Source organism: Staurois parvus, unplaced genomic scaffold, assembly GCF_062004578.1.
Source record: "Staurois parvus isolate SC_StPar_1 unplaced genomic scaffold, SC_StPar_1.0 ptg003791l, whole genome shotgun sequence".
Taxonomy (NCBI): domain Eukaryota; kingdom Metazoa; phylum Chordata; class Amphibia; order Anura; family Ranidae; genus Staurois; species Staurois parvus.
Window position 1 is genome coordinate 1 of NW_028321587.1, and position 24,284 is coordinate 24,284.

General features: G+C 47.0%; 1 protein-coding gene across 1 annotated transcript in view; it reads left to right on the plus strand.

Moving 5' to 3' along the window:
* Nucleotides 1–4: 4 nt before the first annotated feature.
* The window catches only part of LOC149427411 (nicotinate phosphoribosyltransferase-like), a gene marked incomplete at both ends in the record, with an annotated part of 44,739 nt that continues 20,459 nt past the window's right edge, over nt 5–24,284 (plus strand). Inside the window, 5 exons of the mRNA XM_089668069.1 lie at nt 5–74; nt 6,767–6,882; nt 6,955–7,151; nt 11,021–11,161; nt 15,212–15,296. Of these exons, the coding sequence (XP_089524195.1) occupies nt 5–74; nt 6,767–6,882; nt 6,955–7,151; nt 11,021–11,161; nt 15,212–15,296 (609 nt within the window). The remainder of the gene's footprint in view (nt 75–6,766; nt 6,883–6,954; nt 7,152–11,020; nt 11,162–15,211; nt 15,297–24,284) is intronic.

The window sequence follows — 24,284 nt, forward strand, 5'->3', positions numbered from 1 at the left end:
GCTGGAAATGGGTCTTCGGAGGGCGCAGGGACCAGACGGAGGGTTGTCCGCCTCGAAGTATTCCTACGTGGGAGGTGGGCCTCGCTGAAAGATTGTCCTGTGCAAGCTTTAAAGCCCAATTCCATAAAAAAAAAAAAAAAAAATCAAAACCGTTGCAGTGGGGTCCAGCACACTGCAAGGGTGAAATGCTCTTTGTCTGGGGTGGGGGGGGGGGGGGGGGTTACAGAAGAGGCTGCATTACTTACCTGACAACCCACTCTAGTGCTCTCTACCTGTCCTTTAGCCCTTTCGCTGCCAGAGCCATTTCTGTGATTTTTGCACACATGTTCAAAATAATAATTTTAGGCCTGAAAATAATATATTTTCTGAAAGCAGACACTCTAGAGCAGGGGTCTCCAAACTATGGCCATCCGGCTGTTGAAGTACTACAACTCCCATCATGCCTCTGGAAGTCTTGCCTATGGCTGTCTTGCAAGGCCTCATGAGACTTGCAGTTCCTCAACACCTGGAGGGCCATAGTTTGGAGACCCCCCCGCTCTAGAGAATAAAATAGCGGTAGTTATTATTATTATTATTATACAGTATTTATAAAGCGCCAACAGTTCGCTCAGCGCTGTACATTACAATGGGGGACAGAACATGTGACAGAACAATACCAATACAATGCAAAACATGAGGGGATCGAGGGCCCTGCTCCTTGGAGCTTACAATCTACGAGGGAGGGGATAGTGGTACGGGAGGAGATACCGTATATACTAGAGTATAAGCCGACCCGAATATAAGCCGAGGTACCTAATTTTACCACAAAAAACTGGGAAAAACTATTGACTCGAGTATAAGCCGAGGGGGGAGGAATAGTGCCCCATCGTTGGTGTCAGTGGGGGGAGGAATAGTGCCCCATCGTTGGTGTCAGTGGGGGGAGGAATAGTGCCCCATCGTTGGTGTCAGTGGGGGGAGGAATAGTGCCCCATCGTTGGTGTCAGTGGGGGGAGGAATGGTGCCCCATCGTTGGTGTCAGTGTGGGAGGAATAGTGCCCCATCGTTGGTGTCAGTGGGAGGAATAGTGCCCCATCGTTGGTGTCAGTGGGGGGAGGAATAGTGCCCCATCGTTGGTGTCAGTGGGAGGAATAGTGCCCCATCGTTGGTGTCAGTGTGGGAGGAAAAGTGCCCCATCGTTGGTGTCAGTGGGAGGAATAGTGCCCCATCATTGGTGTCAGTGGGAGGAATAGTGCCCCATCATTGGTGTCAGTGTGGGAGGAATAGTGCCCCATCGTTGGTGTCAGTGGGGGGAGGAATAGTGCCCCATCGTTGGTGACCCCTGCTCCAGCCTGGGCTCGCTCGCTCCCTCCCTCTCCCATGGTACACACTTACCGGTCAGATGTCTTCCTTCTCCGGCCGCTCTCCTCCTCTTCACTCGCTCCATCTTCGCGGTGCCGCTCGGCTCCTGCTCTCCAAGCTTCACCTCCTCGCCGGTGATTGGCCGCCGGAACTGTAGCTCAGGAGAGGCACACAGGCGCCCAATCACCAGCGAGGAGGTGGAGCTTGGAGAGCAGGAGCCGAGCGGCACCGCGAAGATGGAGCGAGTGAAGAGGAGGAGAGCGGCCGGAGAAGGAAGACATCTGACCGGTAAGTGTTTACCATGGGAGAGGGAGGGAGCGGCGAGGATTGATCCCGGGAGTGTGTCCAGATGACAGGGACGGCATGTCATCTGCAGACTTTGACTCGAGTATAAGCCGAGGGGGCCGTTTTTCAGCACAAAAAATGTGCTGAAAAACTCGGCTTATACTCGAGTATATACGGTAGCTGTGGGGGATGGAATGGTAGGAAGAGTGGAGGAGATCGGCAATTAGCTGAGGGTGGGGTAAGCTTGAAAATAATAATTATGTATTGTAATGTAGTTACAATTTTTTATGAAACCCAATATTACTGAAAAGGTAAAAAACACACTAAAGTTAAATTTAGGATAAACAAAGCAATGGATTACCCTTTCTTTTTTTGTAAAATATAAAAGTCAAGGTTGCACCGCGTAAATAGCTACCCAACATGTCAAACCTCACGTGCGCCTGTGAAATGGTGACAAACTTCAGTACCCTATATTTTCTATAGGAGACGCTTGTAAAAGCATGCATCGCAATTGGCGTTTTAATTTGTAGGCACCCCCGACGCGTGTGTTTTACATTTGTATGTGCTTATATATGTGGGGGGAGGGGGGGTGCTTTTATTTATATATATATATGTGGGGGGGCTCAAAAGTTTTTTGAGGGGAGGGGGCTTGTGCTTCAGTGTAACCTTTTTACAATTTAATTTTTTTTTTTTTTCATCACAGAGGACAAAAATTGCCCTAAGTGATGCTTCTTTGGTGATATGTTCTCTTTACTGAGACATCCGGGGTCTAAAAGACTGTGCAGGTCTCCTATGGGTTCCACTGAATGGATGGTGCTGACCAATCAGATGCTGTAGAAGAGGAGAGAAAGCCGCAGGGATTTCAAATCCCCAGACCTGTGAACCAGCTTCTCTCTCCTCTCCATCAGTACGGGCTAGGCGGCATCTGATTTTTCATTACCGTCCATGAGACGGTGCTGACCAATCAAAAGCCCTCTAACCCGAACTGTCATTCCTGTAAGGAGAGGAGAGAAAGCGGTTGGGATTTCAAATCCCCAGACCTGTGAGCCAGCTTTCTCTCCTCTCGCTGCAGCGATGTCAGTACAGGCTAGACGGCATCTAATTTGTCATTACCGTCCATGAGACGGTGCTGACCAATCAAAAGCCCTCTAACCCGATCTGTCATTTCTGCAAGGAGAGGAGAGAAAGCGGCAGGGATTTCAAATCCACGCCTCTTTCTCTCCTCTCCTTCTGCTGAGAATATGGAGCATCTTCCTCCATCGTATACACCCCCACATGCTCACTCTCCACTGCGGGAAACTTTCCTGCACCGCTCCTGTGTGAACTCAGGCTATGACAGGCCCGGGTTCAGACAGGAGCAGTGGGGAAACCGCATGCGATTTTGGACAGGAATCACATTCCTGTTCAAAGCGCATGCTATTCTTTGCGGTGCAATTTGCATACGTTGTGTATTGACGCAAATCGAACTGCAAAGTATAAAAAAAAGCACTGATACTGTACTAATGACACTGGGCAGGAAGGGGTTAATGTGAGGGGCGATCAAAGGGTTACCTATGTGCTGGGAGTGTTTTACTAGGGGAGGGGGTGTGTGCTTCACTGTAAGCACACTGATCAGGATGACTGTACTGTGCAGTGTGCTCAAGCTGACAGGGAGAAAGATTGTTTGTAAACAAAACAATCGGAGATGCTTGGTAATTACCAGGCGCTGGCGGGTGATTACTGGCCAGGACCCGGTGATTGACATCCGCGGACGCGAATGACGGCGCAGGTAGGGTGTGCCCACTGCTGGAGCACGCCCCCTACCCGGAAATGCAGAATGACGTATATATATGTGATCCTGCACACAGGCGCCGCCCTGGAGCAGTATATCTGCTATAGGGCGGTCCTTAAGGGGTTAAAATATCAATTTTAGAATGACTGTTAAAGTGTATGTTGGGGCAAAACATAAAAAAAAAAAGTCAGTACATTCACATTTCCACAAGTTTTATCCCTTTGTACATATTACCGACACAAGAATATCTGTTGATCTACCAAAAATCCAGTGAGTTCTGCACTTCCTGTTACAAAAAGAGCTTCTGCTAGAAATTCAGCGAGCTAATAAAGGGGAACTCAATCAATATTGACCATTTTAAATCCTTACAGTGGGGAAAATAATTATTTGATCCCTTGCAGATTTTGTAAGTTTGCCCACTTGAAGGGTCTATAATTTCTATTATAGGTGTATTTTGACAGATATATGATCTGATAGAGACAGAATATCAACCAAAAATCCAGAAAAAATGCACGATACAAATGTTATAAACTGAGTCGCAGTTCAGTGAGTAAAATAAGTATTTGATCCCCTTCCAACCAACAATGATTCTGGCTCCCACAGACTGCTCATGTGGTGCACAGATCAGTCCTGTCAATTTAGGATGGTGTTGCTAACGACAACTCATTATGCCTACAAAAGGCACCTGTCCCCAAATTCTCCTTCATCCATTCACCATCATGGACAAAAGGCTGTCAAAGGACATCAGGGACAAGATTGTAGACCTGCACAAGGCTGGAACGGGCTAGAAGTCCATCAGCAAGAAGCTTGGTGAGGAGACAACTGTTGGAGCGATTATTCGCAAATAAAAGAAATACAAAATAACCAACAATTGCCCTCGGTCTGGAGCTCCATTCAGGATTTTGCCTCATGGGGTAAGGATGATCATAAGAAAGGTGAGGGATCCTCCCAAACCTACACGGGAGAAGCTTGTGAATGATCTCAAAAAAGTTGGGACCAGTCAGCAATAAACCATTTGTAACACAATACGCCCCTATGGATTGAAATCTTGCAGCGCCCATTAGGTCTCCCTCCTCAAGAAGGCACATACAGTTGTGTTCAAAATAATAGCAGTCAGACATCACTAACCGGATCATTCACTGTTTTTGGTAGAAATGACATTTCTACATGGCAGATAATTTCCTAGCAGGTGTAGTAGAGTCATAGAAATCCAACAGACCCAACAGTCATGACATGCATGCTGCTGATTCTGTGTCATTGAATCACTCATTGAAAGGGGCGTGTTCACAATAATAGCAGTGTGGAGTTCTATTAGTGAGGTCATTCATTCTTTGAAAAACAGGTGGCAATTATTGCCCTTATTTAAGGAAGGAAGGCAGCAAATGTTGGACATGCTGGTTACAGTGCATTTCTCTCTGAAATTCTGAGGAAAATGGGTCGTTCCAGACATTGTTCAGAAGAACAGCGTACCTTGATTAAAAAGTTGATTGGAGAGGGGAAAACATATAAAGAAGTGCAGAAAATGATCGGCTGCTCAGCTAAAATGATGGCAAATGCTTTAAAATGGCAACTAAAACCTGAAAGACGTGGAAGAAAGCGAAAAACTACCATTGGAATGGATAGAAGAATAGCCAAAATGGGGCGGACTCAGCCAACAATCAGCTCCAGGAAGATGAAGGAAGGTGTGACGTTCCCTGTGAGGACTGTTACAATTAGAAGACGCCGATGTGAAGCCAAGCTATCTGCAAGAAGTCCCCGCAAAGTCCCACTGTTAGGAAAAAGACGTGTGCTGAAGAGGTTACAATCTGCCAAAGAGCACATTGACCGGCCTAAAGAGAAATGGCGCAACATTTTGTGGACTGATGGAAGTAAGATTGTTCTTTTTGGGTCTAGTGGGCGGAGACAGTTTTTCAGACGACCCCCAAACACTGAATTCAAGCCACAGTACACTGTGAAGACCGTGAAGCATGGTGGTGCAAGCATCATGATATGGGGATGTTTCTCATACTACGGTGTTGGGCCTATTTATCGCATACCAGGGATCATGGATCAGTTTGAATAAATCAGAATACTTGAAGAGGTCATGCTGCCTTATGCTGAAGAGGAAATGCCCTTGAAATGGGTGTTCCAACAAGACAACGACCCCAAACACACCAGTAAACGGGCAACATCTTGGTTCCAGACCAACAAGATGGACGTTATGGAGTGGCCAGCCCAATCCCCGGATCTTCATCCAATAGAAAACTTGTGGGGTGACATCAAAAATGCCGTTTCTGAGGCAAAACCAAGAAATAGAGAAGAACTGTGGAATGTGGTCCAATCATCCTGGGCTGGAATACCTGATCACAGGGGCCAGAAGTTGGGGGACTCCATGCAACACAGATGTACAGCAGTTCTCAGAAACAGTGCGACTACAACCAAATATTCATGAAGTCATTCAAAGGAAAGCAAAATCTTCAAACATTTCTCAGTTTATATAGTGAATGTTGGAGTTTGTAAAGAAGAATACAAACACGGCCATTTTTTTTGAACCGTCTAATATTCACTTTTCTTCAATTTTTTTCATGGAACAACACAAATTTGATGTATTTTTCTTCATGTTTTGATTTGGAATAGAATGTGTCGTGTTCCCAATGCATTTGTGTGGATGGAAATAAAAGCTATTAGAAGGATTTTCAGCTTTATTCACTTTTTTCAACACACTGCTATTTTTTTGAACTCAACTGTATATAGGAATGTCTGAAGTTTGGCAATGAACATCTGAAGGATTGGGGGAAAGTTCTGTGGTCCATTGAGACCAGAATTGAGCTCTTTGGCAATAACTTGACTCACCGAAGAAAAATGCTGACCATGACCCTAAGATCAAGCACGGAGGTGGAAACATTATGCTTTGGGGCTTTTTCTCTCCTAAAGGTACAGGCCGACTGCCGCAGTGACGGGCCAATGGACGGGGCCATGTATTGTAAAATCTTGGACGAGAACCTTCTTCCCTTAGCCAGAACACTGAAGATGGGTCGTGGATGGGTCTTAGAAGCACGTTAAGGTTGTCAGAACTTTGGCTCCGAGAAAATAATCAGTATATAATTTATGATCTGGAATTAAGGAGATTCCCTACTAATTTTAATAAATCAACTGATAATCAGAGTTCTTTATTTGTGCTAATTTGAAGACAAAATAAAAAAAGCAATAATATGTAAAAATATATATTTATTAATAATAAAATCAGTGCAAAATGGTATTGAAATGAGACAAGTACACACTATAGAGGGATATGCTTTGTTCATATTTCATGTATGAGGTTTATAACTACTTTAATTGAGATCCACATTCCATGTTACCCCTTTCTGATCTTCCGTGTCCCTCACTCTCCAGGCTTTGATTGCACCAGCAATGTCTTGGCAGGAAAGAGATTCGGCATCCCCGTGGCCGGTACCGTGGCTCACTCTTACGTGACTTCTTTCTCCTCTATAGATGAAGTACAGCGCTCGGTAAACGCTTATTCTTTCTTCTATATTGTTATGTGGTTGGCCTTTTCTGCTGACACTTTTCTTTTTTTCAAGGCTCTGCAGCCAGCAGGCGGCCAGGGAAAGGAGGTGGACTTCCTTGAGCTCTCTCGGACGTGTTTGGAGAAAGTGTGCCAGCTCCTGAAGAGGCCTCCGCACAGCACAAACACAGGCGAACTGGCGGCTTTCATATCCTACGCCATCGCTTTCCCTCTAAGCTTCCTAGTAGTGGTGGATACCTACAGTGTCATGATGTAAGAGGTGAATGGGACGCAGGCCTTGCACAGTTTATGTCTTGCTGTACTCCAGTACAACGGTCCCCCCCACAGTCACACGCTAGTCTTATACCTTTATACAGCTCTAACATATACCACAGCGCTGTACAGAGATCACGGAGCCAGTCCTATTGGTCTCTGCACCAGAGGAGCTTACACTCTAATGCCCCCTCCCCCACAGTCACACACTATTATTATACATTTATATAGCTCTAACATACACCGCAGTGCTGTACAGAGAACACTGAGCTAGTCCCATCAGTCTCTGTACCAGAGGAGCTTACACTCTAATGTCCCCTCCCCCACAGTCCCATCAGTCTCTGTACTAGAGGAGCATACACTCTAATGTCCCCTCCCCCACAGTCCCATCGGTCTCTGTACCAGAGGAGCTTACACTCTAATGTCCCCTCCCCCACAGTCTCATCGGTCTCTGTACCAGGGGAGCTTACACTCTAATGTCCCCTCCCCCACAGTCCCATCGGTCTCTGTACCAGAGGCGCTTACACTCTAATGTCCCCTCCCCCACAGTCCCATCGGTCTCTGTACCAGAGGAGCTTACACTCTAATGTCCCCTCCCCCACAGTCCCATCAGTCTCTGTACTAGAGGAGTATACACTCTAATGTCCCCTCCCCCACAGTCCCATCGGTCTCTGTACCAGAGGAGCTTACACTCTAATGTCCCCTCCCCCACAGTCCTATCGGTCTCTGTACCAGGGGAGCTTACACTCTAATGTCCCCTCCCCCACAGTCTCATCGGTCTCTGTACCAGGGGAGCTTACACTCTAATGTCCCCTCCCCCACAGTCCCATCGGTCTCTGTACCAGAGGAGCTTACACTCTAATGTCCCCTCCCCCACAGTCACATCAGTCTCTGTACCAGAGGAGCTTACACTCTAATGTCCCCTCCCCCACAGTCACACACTATTATTATTATACATGTATATAGCTCTGACATATACTGCAGCGCTGTACAGAGAAAACTGAGCCAGTCCTATTGGTCTCTTCATCAGAGGAGCTTACACTCTAATACCCCCCCACAGTCACACACCGTTTCCTGTTTTCTGTGCTGAAGTAAGCTATTCACAGCTCTTCAATTTGCCACATTTTGTGATGTTACGGCCTTATTCCAAAATGGATTAATTTCATTTTTTTTCTCCAAATTCTACAAACAATAACCAATAATGGCAATGTGAAAGAAGTTTGTTTTGAAATCTTTGCAATTTATTAAAAATAAAAAAAAACAACTCCCCCTCCCCCCCATGTACATAAGTATTCCCAGCCTTTGCCATGACACTCAGAATTAAGCTCTGGTGCATCTTGTTCCCACTGATCATCCTTCAGATGTTTCCACAACTTGATTGGAGTCCACCTGTGGGACATTCAGTGGATGGAAGTCCACCTGTGGGACATTCAGTGGGTTGGAGTCCACCTGTGGGACATTCAGTGGGTTGGAGTCCACCTGTGGGACATTCAGTGGGTTGGAGTCCACCTGTGGGACATTCAGTGGATTGGAGTCCACCTGTGGGACATTCAGTGGATTGGAGTCCACCTGTGGGACATTCAGTGGATTGGAGTCCACCTGTGGGACATTCAGTGGATTGGAGTCCACCTGTGGGACATTCAGTGGATTGGAGTCCACCTGTGGGGACATTCAGTGGATTGGAGTCCACCTGTGGGGACATTCAGTGGATTGGAGTCCACCTGTGGGACATTCAGTGGATTGGAGTCCACCTGTGGGACATTCAGTGGATTGGACATGATTAGGAAAGGCATAACCCTGTCTATAGAAGGTCCCACAGGTAACAGTGCATGTCAGAGCACAAACCAAGCCATGAAGTCCAAGGAATTGTCTGTAGACCTCCGAGACAGGATTGTATGAGGGCCCAGATCTGGGGAAGGGTACTGAAAAATGTCTGCAGCATTGAAGGTCCCAATGAGCACAGTGGCCTCCATCATCCGTAAATGAAAGAAGTTTGGAACCTTGGTTTATTTATTTATTTACTTTAAATACATTGCAAAAGATTTCAAAATGAACTTCTTTCACGTTGTCATTATTGGGAATTGTTTGTAGAGAGTTGAGGGAAAAAATTAATTTAATCCATCTTGGAATAAGGCCGTAACATAACAAAATGTGGTCAAAGGTAAGAGCTGGGAATACTTTATGGATGCTCTGTATGTTTGTTTGTGTATATATATTTTTTTAGTCTGTATATATGTAAATATGTTTTTATTACGCTGTTTGTAAGAATTTTAATAAATATTTACACTCTAATGTCCCCTCCCCCACAGTCACACACTATTATTACGATCATCGCCAAAATCCGCACGTTCCTAACCCCAGAAACCACTAAACAGCTCATCCACTCCCTCATCATATCACGACTCGACTACTGCAACTCCCTCCTCACTGGCCTGCCTCGCCGCTGGCTATCCCCGCTTCAGTCCATCCTGAATACGGCTGCCAGACTCCATCCACCTCACCAACCGCTCTGTCTCTGCCACCCCCCTCTGCCAATCCCTCCACTGGCCTCCACCCCCCTCTGCCAATCCCTCCACTGGCCTCCACTCAGTGTCCTCCACCCCTCTCTGCCAATCCCTCCACTGGCTTCCATTCAGTGTCCTCCACCCCTCTCTGCCAATCCCTCCACTGGCCTCCACTCAGCGTCCTCCACCCCTCTCTGCCAATCCCTCCACTGGCCTCCACTCAGCGTCCTCCACCCCTCTCTGCCAATCCCTCCACTGACCTCCACTCAGCGTCCTCCACCCCTCTCTGCCAATCCCTCCACTGACCTCCACTCAGTGTCCTCCACCCCTCTCTGCCAATCCCTCCACTGGCCTCCACTCAGCGTCCTCCACCCCTCTCTGCCAATCCCTCCACTGGCTTCCATTCAGTGTCCTCCACCCCTCTCTGCCAATCCCTCCACTGACCTCCACTCAGTGTCCTCCACCCCTCTCTGCCAATCCCTCCACTGGCTTCCGATTGTGCAACAGATCAAATTCAAAATCCTAACTCTGACGTACAAAGCTGTCCACCATACTGCCCCAAACTACATCACTGACCTAATATCCAAGTACCGCCCAACACGCACACTCCGCTCCTCACAAGACCTTCTCTCTAGTTCCCTGGTCTCCTCCTCCCATGCCCGCCTCCAGGACTTCTCCAGGGTGTCACCCATCCTCTGGAACTCCCTGCCCCAATCCATCAGATTATCACCTACTCTCCTCTCCTTTAGGCGCACCCTGAAAACCCACCTCTTCAGGGAAGCCTACCCCACCCCCTGCTAACTTCCCGACCTCCTCCACTCTTCCTACCACCCCATCCCCCACAGCTTTATCCTCCTGTGCCACCATCCCCTCCCTCCTAGATTGTAAGCTCCAAGTAGCAGGGCCCTCAATCCCCTCGTGTTTTGCATTGTATTGGTATTGTTCTGTCACATGTTCTGTCCCCCTTTGTAATGTACAGCGCTGAGCGGACTATCGGCGCTTTATAAATACTGTATAATAATAATAATACATTTATATAGTTCTGACATATACCGTAGCGCTGTACAGAGATCACTGAGCCAGTCACATCTGTCTCTGTACCAGAGGAGCTTACACTCTAATGTCCCCTCCCCCACAGTCCCATCGGTCTCTGTACCAGAGGAGCTTACACTCTAATGTCCCCTCCCCCACAGTCACACACTATTATTATTATTATACATTTATATAGCTCTGACATATACCGCAGCGCTGTACTGAGATCACTGAGGTTCTGCACCTAAAGGGGCTCACACTGTAATGTCTGTTAAAGCTGAGGCTTTGGAAAGGTCATAAGGAATGTCCCCTCATCCCTGTGTTGCTTGGCAGGAGTGGCGTACCCAACTTCTGTGCAGTGGCCCTGGCATTACATCAGCTCGGGTACAGGGCGGTTGGCGTTCGGCTGGACAGCGGAGACCTGGCCAGGCAGTCTGTGGAGATTCGCAAAATATTCAGACTCTGTGCAGAGAGGTGAGTGTCTGTATTCAGAAGTGGCAAGTCCCTTATTGCAGCACTGAATGTATTCTGTAAAGCTGGACACCCTAAACCAGAGATCTCCAGACTGCAGCCCTTTGCTAGCCTTTATCCGGCACTTGGGACACTATTCCTCCCACTGACACCAACGATGGGACACTATTCCTCCCACTGACACCAATGATGGGACACTATTCCTCCCACTGACACCAATGATGGGGCACTATTCCTCCCACTGACACCAATGATGGGGCACTATTCCTTCCACTGACACCAACGATGGGACACTATTCCTCCCACTGACACCAACGATGGGGCACTATTCCTCCCACTGACACCAACGATGGGACACTATTCCTCCCACTGACACCAACGATGGGGCACTATTCCTCCCACTGACACCAACGATGGGGCACTATTCCTCCCACTGACACCAATGATGGGGCACTATTCCTCCCACTGATACCAATGATGGGACACTATTCCTCCCACTGATACCAATGATGGGACACTATTCCTCCCACTGATACCAATGATGGGGCACTATTCCTCCCACTGACACCAATGATGGGGCACTATTCCTTCCACTTATAGCAATGATGGGGCACTATTCCTCTCACTGACACCAATGATGGGGCACTATTCCTCTCACTGACACCAATGATGGGGCACTATTCCTCCCACTGGCTCCAATGATGGGACACTATTCCTCCAACTGACACCAATGATGGGACACTTTTCCTCCCACTGACACCAACAGTGGGGCAATATTTCTTCCACTGATACCATTGATGGGGCACTATTCCTTCCACTGACACCAACAATGGGACACTATTCCTCCCACTGATACCAATGATGGGGCACTATTCCTCCCACTGACACCAAGGATGGGACACTATTCCTCCCACTGACACCAAGGATGGGACACTATTCCTCCCACTGACACCAATGATGGGACACTATTCCTCCCACTGACACCAATGATGGGACACTATTCCTCCCACTGACACCAATGATGGGGCACTATTCCTCCCACTGACACCAATGATGGGACACTATTCCTCCCACTGATACCAATGATGGGGGTACTACTCCTACTGACCACCAACCCTGGGGCCATGTTTATTCTCACTGGTGCTGGGCCCAGGACATTTTCTACCTCAACTGGCGCTCTAAAGTCTGAAGGACAGTAAACTGGCCCTTTGAACAGTTTGGAGACCCCTGCCCAATAATTCATTATTGTCTAGGCTTCCCGCCGGCTGTACACATATAGTGAGCCTCTCAGTGGGTCGGCTTTAACGCCGAGTGGAAGCCAATGTGCTTCCCTATGTAAACACTTTGCTGTACTGAGAGTGTGCTTCCAGCACAGTAACCAGCCGGTACCTGAAAGCTCCCGGTACATACTTGTGATTAGGAGCTTTCCAATCAAATGGCTACCAATCACAGGGGTCATGACTGGAGTGCCCGCCTCCTGGCATTTAAAACCTTTCAACCACTTCCCTCCCGGTAAATAGCCGAATGGCGGCCGGGAAAACGCTCTAGACTTGACGCCATTTGGCGTCCTCCCGCACATGCGCAGTTTTCGCGCTTGCAGAGTCACGCAACTGCGCGATCTATCAGACACGGCCGATGACAGATCTGAGTACCGGCCCCGTTACCGGTACCATGTGACCTGCTGTGACCAATCACAGCAGGTCACATGACAGTTGTATACAATGGATGGCTTCATTTATACCATCCATTGTATACTAGCGTCTAGCTGTGAATGGTCACAGTGATCACATGCAAATGTCAAATGTGGCCAAATCACAGCTAAGCACAAAAAAAAAAAAAGCCCTGAATGAATCGATGTCATTCAGGTAAATGCTTTTGTAATTCTTTGCTATAAGCAAATTGTGTAAAAAAAAAAAAAATACTGATGACTTCCCAAAGTAGTACAATGTTAGTATGGTAACATTGTACTACTTTGGACATAGTGAAATATGAAAAAAAAATCTTAAAAAAAAGAAAAAAAATAATAAAAATAATAAAAAATTTAAAATAATAAAAAGATATATAGTTTTTTTTTTGGGGGGGATATCTGTCCTGTCCTGACATTTGGGGGATATCTGTACTGTCCTGACATTTGGGGGATATCTGTCCTGTTCTGACATTTGGGGGATATCTGTCCTGTTCTGACATTTGGGGGATATCTGTACTGTCCTGACATTTGGGGGATATCTGTACTGTCCTGACATTTGGGGGATATCTGCACTGCCCTGACATTTGGGGGATATCTGTACTGTGCTGACATTTGGGGGACATCTGCACTGTCCTGACATTTGGGGGATATCTGCACTGCGCTGACATTTGGGGGATATCTGTACTGTGCTGACATTTGGGGGATATCTGTACTGCCCTGACATTTGGGGGATATCTGTACTGCGCTGACATTTGGGGGATATCTGTACTGCGCTGACATTTGGGGGATATCTGTACTGCCCTGACATTTGGGGGATATCTGTACTGTTCTGACATTTGGGGGATATCTGTCCTGACATTTGGGGGATATCTGTCCTGTTCTGACATTTGGGGGATATCTGTACCGTCCTGACATTTGGATATCTGTACCGTCCTGACATTTGGGGGATATCTGTACCGTCCTGACATTTGGGGGATATCTGTACCGTCCTGACATTTGGGGGATATCTGTACCGTCCTGACATTTGGGGGATATCTGTACCGTCCTGACATTTGGATATCTGTACCGTCCTGACATTTGGGGGATATCTGTACCGTCCTGACATTTGGGGGATATCTGTACTGTCCTGACATTTGGGGGATATCTGTACCGTCCTGACATTTGGATATCTGTACCGTCCTGACATTTGGGGGATATCTGTACCGTCCTGACATTTGGGGGATATCTGTACCGTCCTGACATTTGGGGGATATCTGTACCGTCCTGACATTTGGGGGATATCTGTACCGTCCTGACATTTGGGGGATATCTGTACCGTCCTGACATTTGGGGGATATCTGTACTGTTCTGACATTCTTGGACCTAGAGAAATTAGATTGGCTGTCAGTACTTCAGGATTGATCAATACTCAGATCTATACCATAGTTTGTGAACTCTATAACTTTCCTACAAACTAAATAATACATCCTAATTTGGGTTATTTTCACCAAAGACATGTAGCAGAATACATCTCGGCCTAAATTTATGAAGAACAATTATTTATTTGCAAACTTTTATAACAGAAGCAAAGAAAAATGTGTTTTGTTTTTTTTTTTCAAAATTTTCAGTCTTTCTTTGTTAATTTAGCAAAAAAATAAAAACCCCGGCGGTGATTAAATACCACCAAAAGAAAGCTCTAGTTGTGTGAAGAAAATTATAAAATTTTAGTCTGGGTACAATGTTGTATGACCGCGCAATTGTCATTCAAATTGTGAGAGTGCTGAAACCTGAAAAATGGCCTGGGCAGGAAGGGGGTAAAATTGCCTGGTATTGAAATGGTTAAAAGGCTGGGAGGTGATGGCGGGAAGGGGTTAAACTGCTTCCTTTATTGAGCCCAATAGAACTTTCAGTTTAAATCAGCTGAAAGGTGTCCAGAGTCTAACAGTTGGCTTTCTTTAAAAAGAAGCACCGGACTGAGTAGAAAAGTCTCTCTTCTGCCAGCATGCTGCAGAAAAGGATCCCTGTCCTCTATATTCAAGCAGTCGCCTCTCCGCAGAGGTCCCGCACCATGCAGTACATGGTCGGCAAAAGGTTAATCACTTGTCCTCCTGAGGATTCCCCCCCACCCTTTTTGACCAGGTATTTTTTTGGGTTCTGACGCTGCATTAGTTTAACTGACAATTGCGCGGTCATGCAACACTGCACCCAAATTAAATTTACGTCCTTTTTTTCCCCCCACAAATAGAGCTTTCTTTTGGTGGTATTTGATTGCCTGTCCATTTTTATTTTTGTGCTATAAACAAAAAAAGACCGACAATTTTGAAAAAAAGAAAAAAAAAGTTTCTTTTTACTTTTTGCTATAAAACATATTTCCTCTTATTTTCCAGATTTGATGTTCCAGCTTTAGAAACCTTGTCCATTGCTGTCAGTAACAACATCAGTGAAAAAAGCCTGAAGCTCCTGAGCCGGGCGGTGAGGTTCCAGCATCCTATTACTCATGTCACATACCGGCCGGTCACAATTCCTCTGGACCTACCAATAGTATACCTATCAATAATATCACTCCACAATATACTACACTAGTCAATGGAAAAAGAGCCGCTAACTATTGGATCGTTGTTCACAGAACAACGATCAAATAGTGGCTCTTTCTCCATCCCCACACATAATCGTTACAGCCCGCTTTCTCGGGATTTTGATTCTTTTCCCCCGGGAGGAGCTAAATCGGCCATTTTGGCATTGATAGAGGATGACAACACCCCCTCTTCCTCAGCTTTTTTTAGAGGTCCTCCCAATGGGGAACATGAAGGATAAAAGAAATCTAGATGAGGCAGCAGAAAGAACCGACCAGCCAGTATCAGCAGCACTATAAAGATCTACAATTTATCTACCCACATTTTGTCTCTGTTGAAGAAGGGGTTAAGCTTTTTCACCAGTAGTGGGTCAGAATAAATTCAGGTCATTTTAAGACCTGAATAGGTTTATCCGGTCCCTGACCATTGACCCCTCGCCTACCGGACACTTATACCCCCTTCTTTACCAGGCCAATTTTCAGCTTTCAGCGCTGACGCACTTTGACAATTGCGCGGTCATGCAAGATTGTACCTGTCACGATCGCACGGTTGCCGCCACCAACATGCGACAATTGCACGACCGCGACCAACAGTAATACGTCACGGCCGCGGCGTCAGACCCCAGACCTTCTCACCAAACTCGTGACCGAAGGATCGGCCGATTTAAAACCGCGGTGTGACACGCATAACAAGGCCACACCCAGCTGCACCCTGCACAGCGATTGATGTAGGCCAAACACCCCTAAAAATGTAGGTAAGTCTCCGATCGTGCAAAAAAGGGCGGATTTACCCTGATGCATCGTTTGGAGCTGGAATGGAAATCGCCAGTGGTAGCGGATGTTCCTTTCCTGCAACATCTGGGTAAGGGGGCTTTTTTTCAAGTCCAGCTAATGGGCTACAATCTGTGCCTGCAGCCTGAGGTAAGGGGACTTTTTTTCAAGTCCAGCTAATGGGCTACAATCTGTGCCTGCAGCCTGAACGCGCTTTGTTACTGGGTCGGGTTAATTACGCAACTAATCCTTTCACACTGCCACCACCACTTTTTAAAAAAAAAAAGAAGATTTATTACTAAAAGAGTCAAACAGGTGGAATAAAATATTTACAAAGAGATGTCACGAAAATATATATATATATGTATATAAAGATACAGCAAAGAGATAATAGGAAGGAAGTTACAGGGTTAAGTTACTTGCCAATATGCCTTGGTTTGTAAGCAGATCCACGTTGCAGAGCGGAACGATCTTTGATCTCTCTTTTGTTACCGATGTTAAGTTGGGAGATGTGCTTTTGCTTCTCATTAGGCTTGTCAGCCTGTATTTTTAAAATCCCTCTCAAGGGGGGGAAGCGGCTCTGAACACTGGCCACTACGCTGTTTTGGGAGTGGTCAGGAGAACTCTGAATTAGAACCAACATCTGTCATAATCCATGACATGAAACATAGGGGAAAAATCCTGACTGAAGAATGTTCATTTCTTCTGTCATCTTTAACTGTTGGGTTCTGTGAGGTTTCGACTTCTTTCAAGTCCTGGGAGAAGCTGCCTTATCTGTTTTATGATGGGTGAGCCTACATAAGTTTCTTGGGTCAGTGCTTCCCAATTCACTGAGAAATGCTGGCCTTATCAGGACTAGGTGAGGAAAGTTACACTATCGCAGACTGCTCGGCACCAAACTAGGGATGCCTTAACCTGCGGTTGACCCCCTTAACCAGCACACACCAGCTGACAATGGGCCTCTCAGGAAGGGAGGGGGTAGGGAATGAAGGATTGAGAAATACCTCCAATAGAAAATGGGAACTCCGCGTCCAACTCTGATGAGCTAGTTTGCTACAGTACCCATATGAAATTTTTATCATTTTTTTTTCTCACAAATAGAGATTTATTTTGGTGGTATTTAATCGCCGCTGGGCACTTTACTTTTTGCACTATAAACAAAAAAAGTGCAAAAAAATAAAATTTTTCAAACAGATACTTTTTCTCCTTCACTGATGTGCGTTGATGAGGCAGCACTGATGGGCACGGATAGGCAGCACTAATGAGGTGGCACTGATAGGCAGCACTGATAGGTGTCACTGACTGGCATCACTGCTGAGCACTTACTGGCGGCACTGCTAGGCATTGACTGGCGCAATTGCTGGGCACTGACTAGTGGCACTGATTGGCTGCACAGGAGGGTGCACTGCTGGGCACAGGTGGGCGTACTGCTGTGCGGAACTGGTGGGTGGCACTGCTGGGCACCGATCATCGGGGCACTGATTATCAGTGCCTCGATGATCGGTGCCGATCCCTGCTCTGACAACTGCCGCTTCTCGGCAGTACTTTCCTCACGCTCTGACAGCGTGAGGAAAGTGCAGCCGAGAACCGGCAATTGCATTTCCCGGTGATCAGCGTGTCATTGGACATGGCTGATCGGCCTTTTACCACATCACGTGATCAGCTGTGTCCGTATGACACAGCGATCATGGAGATTGCCGGGGGCGCGCAGGAGAGCTCGTTCTGGGAGGACGTCATATGACTCCCTCCCAGAACTGGCCAGCCGCAGGGTAGACGTCATTCGGCTATCTGCGGTTGGCAAGTAGTTAAAAGACACTTCTCAAACTATCCCACACGTTACCTCATCACAGACTCCAGACAATGAGTCCTCCCTTCAGGATAGTGACCAAGAACTAGTTCGGATCCTGGAAGAGTCAGATAACCATGTTGATAATGATGAATATTTCATTTCACTGGATCCAGACATAACTCGTACAGGTTTCAAACCCAAGTCCACTTTTCATCCAGTACGATCTAAGGGGCCATTTATAGAAACCTTTTATCAGGTTGTTTATAGAGATTTATTGACCCTGTGCGATTCCCCACCTGCCAGTAGAAACATCACCACCCCTGAGGCAAGAGGTCTTAAGGAGCTTGAACTGAACAAGAGCATTATTATCAAGCAGGTGGACAAAGGCAGCAGTTTAGTAGGCCAAAACACGGTTGAATACATCAACGACTCCATACGTCTTCTGTCAGATAGTAATACGTATCAAAAATTTGAAAGAAGATCCGTTACCCGTATTTCAGAAGGTTCTTAATGGTTTCAGGGATGGAGTTCTAAACAAAAAAGAAAAATCGTTTTTACTCCCATCTGCAGTACCCCATATTTTTACCATCTCCCAAAGGTCCATAAATCTACCACCAATCTTCCAGGACAACCGATTGTGGCCTGCACCAATAGTTTTAGGAGTGGCCTATCCAAATATATAGATTACTTTGTCCAACCTTTGGTCAGCCAATTGCCCTCTTTTATAAGGGACTCAAGCCACATTATTGATGTTTAAAACAATATATTTCCCCCTGCCCACACCCCCCCCCCCCCCCATCCTATCCATCATCACTAACAACTCCACTATCACTCCCGCCCCGCAAGCCAAAGTCCTTGGCATCATTCTTGACTCGAACCTCTCCTTCCAACCGCATGTCAAATCCCTCACAAACACATGCAGGCTCCATCTCCGCAACATTGCCAAGATACGTACCTTCCTCACCCCTGACACCACCAAACTTCTAGTACACTCCCTCATCATCTCACGCCTTGACTACTGTAATTCTCTTCTCACCGGCCTACCCAAGTGCAGGCTCTCCCCGCTCCAGACCATCCTGAACTCAGCGGCTAGACTCATCCACTTCACCACCCGCTCCACCTCTGCCACCCCCCTCTGCCTCTCCCTCCACTGGCTCCCGATTGCCCAACGCATCAAATTTAAACTTCTTACCCTGACCTACAAAGCCGTTCACAACACTGCCCCTGACTACCTCACCAACCTGATCCCCAAGTACCGCCCTACCCGTACCCTTCGCTCCTCACTGGACCTCCTTCTATCCTGCTCCCTGGTCTCCTCCTCCCATGCACGACTGCAGGACATCTCCAGGTCCTCCCCCATCCTCTGGAACTCACTGCCCCAATCCATCAGACTGTCGCCTTCCCTCTTCACATTCAGGCGCTCCCTCAAAACCCATCTCTTCAGGGAAGCCTACCCCACCCTTACCTAACGGCCATTCTCCCTCTTTCCTCCCACCCCTCATTCCCCTCAGCCACTTCCTATTGTACCACTACCCCCTCCCTCCTAGATTGTAAGCTTGAAAGAGTAGGGCCCTCTTACCCCTCGTACGCTGTTCGTTTTTGTTGTACTGTGCCATGTATTGTCCCCCCCTCTATTGTACAGCGCTGAGCAAACCCTTTGGCGCTATATAAACTCGATGTAATAATAATAATAATATAGGTAGGACTTAGGTTATAATTTGGCTTCATTGGATCTGTCCTCCCTTTACATGTCTATCCCCCATCAGGTAGGCCTAGCAGCACTCCAGCACTTTTTGTCCCTAGACTCCTGGATGAATTCCACCCAGGCACATTTTATAGTAGACTGCAAAGAATTTTGTCTTAGCCATAATTACTTCACGTTTATAGATCAATTTTATTTGCAGACCAATGGCACGGCCATGGGAGCCAATTTTGCTCCGTGTTATGCCAACCCGACCATGGGCCTATGGGAAAAACGCTATATATGGTCTGATAATCATTTTGCCAAACACATCATTTTTTTCGGTAGCTACATTGATGACATTCTTCTTATTTGGCATGGTGACCTAGACACATTCTTACCTTTTGTTGAATACTGTAATTCCAACACAGTATTCAACCCATGTTTTACCCATGTTTTTAGACTTCGTTCTATCAGCCATATTAGCCATTGGCCATGTTAGCACCACCAATCACATAAAACCTACAGGGGGCAACTCATATCTACATTATTCAAGTTGCCATCACCCTGGGTGGAAGAACAATATTCCAAGTGGTCAGTTCTATAGACTGAGGAGGAATTGCTCAAAGTTGGAGGATTACCAAGAACAGGGTGACATATTGTCGACTAGGTTTTTGGAGAAAAGTTACCCTCCATCCTTAATTAATGAAGCGTTTATGAAACACATTAAGTCTAGAACCCAGGACCAACATATCACAGGATATAATATATTATTATTATACAGGATTTATGGCACCAACAGTTTGCGCAGCGCTTTACAATATAAGGGAGACAGTAAAATTACAATACATTTCAGTACAGAAGGAATAGGAGGGCCCGGCCCGTGGAGCTTACAATGTAAAGGAAGGGGGAGGGGATACAAAAGGTGATAGCTGCGGGGGATGATCTGGTGGAGGGGATTCAAGTACAGTTCTTAGGTGGAGGTGGGGTAGGCTTCCCTGAAGAAGTGAGTTTTCAAAGATTGCCTAAAGGCAGACAGGGTGGGGCCTGACCGGACATGCTGTGGTAGGGAGTTCCAGAGGATGGGAGAGGCTCTGGAGAAGTCCTGGAGGCGAGCATGGGTGGAGGTGATGAGGGAGCTAGAGAGGAGGATATCATGGGAGGAGCGGAGTGGGCGATTTGGGCGGTATCTGTGGATGAGGTTGACGATTGTAGCTGGGGCAGTGTTGTGGATGGCTTTGTAAGCTGTGGTTAGTATTTTGAATTTTATATGTTGGGTTAGTGGAAGCCAATGAAGGGATTGGCAGAGAGGGGCAGCAGTCGCTGATCGGTTGGTAAGGTGGATGAGTCTAGCAGCAGTCACTGATCGTAGGTAAGGTGGATGAGTCTAGCAGCAGTCACTGATCGGTTAGTAAGGTGGATGAATCTAGCAGCAGTCTCTGATCGGTTGGTAAGGTGTATGAGTCTAGCAGCAGTCTCCAATCAGCGACTGCTGCCAGACTCATACACCTTACCAACCGATCAGCGACTGCTGCTAGACTCATCCACCTTACCGACCGATCAGCGACTGCTGCTAGACTCATCCACCTTACCAACTGATCAGAAACTACTGCTAGATTCATCCACCTTACCGACCGATCAGCGACTGCTGCTAGACTCATCCACCTTACCGACCGATCAGCAACTGCTGCCAGACTCATACACCTTACCAACCGATCAGTCGGTAAGGTGAATGAGTCTAGCAGCAGTCGCTGATCGGTCGGTAAAGTGGATGAATCTAGCAGTAGTTGCTGATCAGTTGGTAAGGTGGATGAGTCTAGCAGCAGTCGCTGATCGGTTGGTAAGGTGGATGAGTGTAGCAGCAGTCGCTGATTGGTTGGTAAGGTGGATGAGTCTAGCAGCAGTCACTGATCGGTAAAGTGGATGAATCTAGCAGTAGTTGATGATCAGTTGGTAAGGTGGATGAGTCTAGCGGCAGTCGCTGATCGGTCAGTAAGGTGGATGAGTTTAGCAGCAGTCGCTGATTGGTTTGTAAGGTGACTGAGTCTAGCAGCAGTCCCTGATTGGTCGGTAAGGTGGATGAGTCTAGCAGCAGTCGCTGATCAGTCGGTAAGGTGGATGAGTCTAGCAGCAGTCGCTGATTGGTTTGTAAGGAGGATGAGTCTAGCAGCAGTCGCTGATCGGTCGGTAAAGTGGATGAGTCTAGCAGCAGTCGCTGATTGGTTTGTAAGGTGGATGAGTCTAGCAGCAGTCCCTGATCGGTCGGTAAGGAGGATGAGTCTAGCAGTAGTCGCTGATTGGTCGGTAAGGTGGATGAGTCTATCAGCAGTCGCTGATTGGTTGGTAAGGTGGACGAGTCTAGCAGCAGTCGCGGATCGGTTGGTAAGGAGGATGAGTCTAGCAGCAGTCGCGGATCGGTTGGTAAGGAGGATGAGTCTAGCAGCAGTCGCGGATCGGTTGGTAAGGAGGATGAGTCTAGCAGCAGTCGCTGATCGGTTGGTAAGGTGGATGAGTCTAGCAGCAGTCGCTGATCAGTCGGTAAGGCGGATGAATCTGGCAGCAGTCGCTGATCGGTTGGTAAGGTGGATGAGTCTAGCAGCAGTCGCTGATCGGTTGGTAAGGTGGATGAGTCTAGCAGCAGTCGCTGATCGGTTGGTAAGGTGGATGAGTCTAGTAGCAGCATTCATAATAGACTGAAGGGGGGATAGCCTGTGATATAGCACATCGTAACATCACCATCACACTGGCACATCCTTCAACTTGATCCTAAATTAGCCCAAGTTCTTCCCTCCAGCCCCTCAGGTGACCTTCAGGAGGCAACGCACATGAAAAAATATTCTAGCCCCCAGTAAGCTATCACTGACTACTAAAAAGAAAATAGACATCCTCTCATACTTTAACAGAATGGGGATCTTTAAATGCAAAAAAAAGGCTGCCTTACATGCCAATTACTGTCAGTGCGGTCAAATGTCCGACGCGTTTCGGGGACGAGTCCCTTTCCTCAGAGCTGCTGACCAGCCTCCATACACCACAGTTACCAGCCCACAGTTGCAGCTCCGAGGAAAGGGACTCGTCCCCGAAACGCGTCAAACCATTTGACCGCACTGACAGTTGGAACACCTCACAGCGCTCATTTCCTTGATGCTCTTGGATTCACTATACAGCAGTGGAGTGCTCATGTTTATGCATTTCTCCACATGGATGGCTCTTTTGTGCGCTTGGATTTATTGACTTTGTACAGCTTTATCTGTCACTTCGCAGCTCTGAGATTTAGGAGACCTGATTTTTCCCTGCTGCGGTTCGGTAACGCGCACGGGTCTTGTCTCCTCGCCCTGTGATTGGACGGTGAGAGGAGAAGCAGCAGACTAACGAGCTTAGCTCTGTCACTCTGCTCTCTCCTCCAACAATAGGTTTCTTGCTAGCATATCGGCACTGCGGCACAAATGATCGGCTGCTTTTGCTGCGTCCCCCCTCTCCTAGTCTGAGCTCTGCTGCGTATTGGAGTACAAAAGGCTGATGCCGGGTCACATTCAGATACTTTTCAGAATATAACTGGATATAACATTTATAAGGAAACTTGATCCAGGGAATATCCGATTGCCTCTCGGGGGATCAGGATGGAATTTTATTTCCCTGCAGGAGCAGATTGGATCGTGGTTTGCTGGGGGTTTTTGCCTTCCTCTGGATCAACTGTGGGTGTAATCATGGAAGAAAAATATATTTAAAAAATATTCTTCCCCAATATGTTAACATATATTTGAAATACTACAATTTTGTCCATATTCAGTATATATATTGTAACAAGGTTAGCTCGGCAGCGGGTGTGTGTGACCCCCTGGATGGGTGCACAACACAAAAAGATAGGCACAGCACAACAATAGTGGAGGTGAAAACAAACAGGTGCAATTTATTTACAATATTTACAGAAAAAAATGATAAACCAAAAAGAAACATCAAAATAAATCCTGGCCAACTTGGCTACTTACTGCAACAACAGCTTTTCCCTAGCTACCCACTAGGTACAGCCTGCTGCTATACCTAGTTGCTAGTACTGGGAGGTTAGCCACACAGGCTTTGGTCTCTCTGCACACAGATAACAGGTCAGCTCCCCAGACAGTTCAGGCACAGATCTGGTTCCAGGGTGGAGCCACTCCCTAAGCACTCTGGGAAGCTTTATACAGGTGTTAATGAGCCCACTACCTTCAGCTGGGCTCATTATCTCAGTGCTGAAGGACTCAGCACTTCCCTCTAGTGGTACAAATCCCCATAAACCCTGAACCTCGGACAAATATATCGTCCATCCAGGACGCAACCAGGTGATTTCACCTGCCTACTGTCACATACCCCCCCCCCTCTTGTTTCAACCTTGGGGTTGTAACACCAGTAGCCAGGCAGGCATGTACCCGGGATAAAGCATCCACATTTCCCATCTGAACACCAGGGCGATGCTTCACCGTGAAGGTAAATTCCTGTAGGGCCAGAAACCACCTATTTACCCTTCTATTGGTCTCCTTATTTTGAGACATCCATTTCAAGGGAGCGTGATCTGTGATCAGGTCAAAATGTCTGCCCAGCAGGTAGTACCGAAGGGAATCTAGGGCCCACTTTACCGCTAAACACTCCTTCTCAATCGTGGCGTAATTTTCC